This window comes from Galeopterus variegatus, unplaced genomic scaffold, assembly GCF_000696425.1.
Source record: "Galeopterus variegatus unplaced genomic scaffold, G_variegatus-3.0.2 Scaffold2707, whole genome shotgun sequence".
In the NCBI taxonomy this organism is placed as follows: domain Eukaryota; kingdom Metazoa; phylum Chordata; class Mammalia; order Dermoptera; family Cynocephalidae; genus Galeopterus; species Galeopterus variegatus.
Window position 1 is genome coordinate 96,268 of NW_007728818.1, and position 1,442 is coordinate 97,709.

General features: G+C 37.6%; 1 protein-coding gene across 5 annotated transcripts in view; it reads left to right on the top strand.

Annotated features, from left to right (window-relative positions):
• The window catches only part of TRIP12 (thyroid hormone receptor interactor 12), a 151,341-nt gene that overhangs the window by 42,705 nt on the left and 107,194 nt on the right, over window positions 1-1,442 (top strand). For 4 of the 5 annotated variants that reach the window (XM_008582716.1, XM_008582717.1, XM_008582718.1 and 1 more), the window contains exon 2: window positions 22-168. In XM_008582716.1, the coding sequence (XP_008580938.1) occupies window positions 71-168 (98 nt within the window). In that variant the 5' untranslated portion in view covers window positions 22-70. Of the gene's footprint in view, window positions 1-21; window positions 169-1,442 lie in introns of those variants that run through there. The other variant, XM_008582720.1, reaches the window with a different exon arrangement.

The following is a 1,442-nucleotide window of genomic DNA, read 5'->3' on the forward strand; positions in this document are numbered from 1 at the left end:
TTTTTTTTTTTTTTCTTTCAGTGAAAGGTAGTGTCTAGAAAGGGTATGTCCCTTCAAGAGAGAGGTGCCAATGTCCAACCGGCCTAATAACAATCCAGGGGGGTCACTGCGACGTTCACAGAGGAACACTGCCGGGGCCCAACCACAAGACGACTCGATAGGAGGAAGGTATGTATTTCATGGTAATTTAAAAAGGAATTGGGAATAAAAGAAAATATTGTTAAAAACCTCATTGTGAGGACCAACACTTGAATGATTCACTACAAATGGGTAATTTTTTCGAATTTTTCAGGCAGGTAACACAAAGAAAACTGGAATTCAAAGCAATTCCTAAATCTTTCCCTAAATACACTAGGCTCAAAAAATAGTTTGCAGTCACTGGTATTATCATAAATTTAATTTAGGGTCATTAGCATATGGTGTGTCATGTTTTGTTTGCCCTTTTTCTTCTCTTCCTTAAGCATGTGCTACAACACATCTTTCAACCATTGTGGTCCCTTTCCTTGTATATGTCTTGACTTAATGATACTTTATTGAAAGGAAGCTTTGTTTTACGAAGTTTAGTTTTGATATGAGTCTTTGAGTTTTTTCTTATCACACTTTTTGACAATATACGGATGCTGACAGGATGGTGAGGCTGTCTGGCTTCATTAGTACATCAGTTGTTTGATTATTTTCTTAGTGGTCTCTTCTTGGTCTTTTTAGTTGGAGTAGTGGTATGAGATAGTATGAGGAATCAGGTGTTTTCTCTTGAATGTAAAATTCCAAGTCTGATTTAGCTAAGGACTATCATCCTCTGTATAACATACTCAGAACTCTTCTTGCAAGGCCTAGCTAGTTCTGTAATCTAGGGACTAACATTAATCATGTTTATCTTGCAGTAGATAATGACTAAATTCTAATAGGATTACCTGGTGTAACAGTTTGAGGCATAACCGTGTATGTCTAGTAAATTATAAAATATTTATTTTTAATGACAAATGTAAAGAATAAATTGAAACACATCATGTTGACATTAAAGTGGAAAAGCTTGGACTTTGGACTAGGACAGATTTGTGTGTGATTTCTGCCTCTGCCATTACGTAGCTCTGTGTCCTTTGTTAAGAGTTTCATGAAACCTCAGTTTCTTAGTCCTCACAGTGGGGATAGCTATTTCATAGGGGTTATTGGTTAACTTCAGTACATAAAATATAATTGAAAGGTAATACGAATGTTTTCACAAACTTTTTGAAGTACCCTCATATTAGAGTATTATTTATTTATTTATTTATTTAATTTTAATTTTTATTTTTTTTTGTCCTTGTTGAGACTGGCTGCACCGCGTTCAGCCAGTGAGCGCTGTGAGCACACCGGTCATCCCTACATAGGATCCAAACCCGCAGCGGGAGTGCTGCTGCGCTCCCAGCGCCGCACTCTCCCGAGTGCGCCACGGGCTTGGCCCA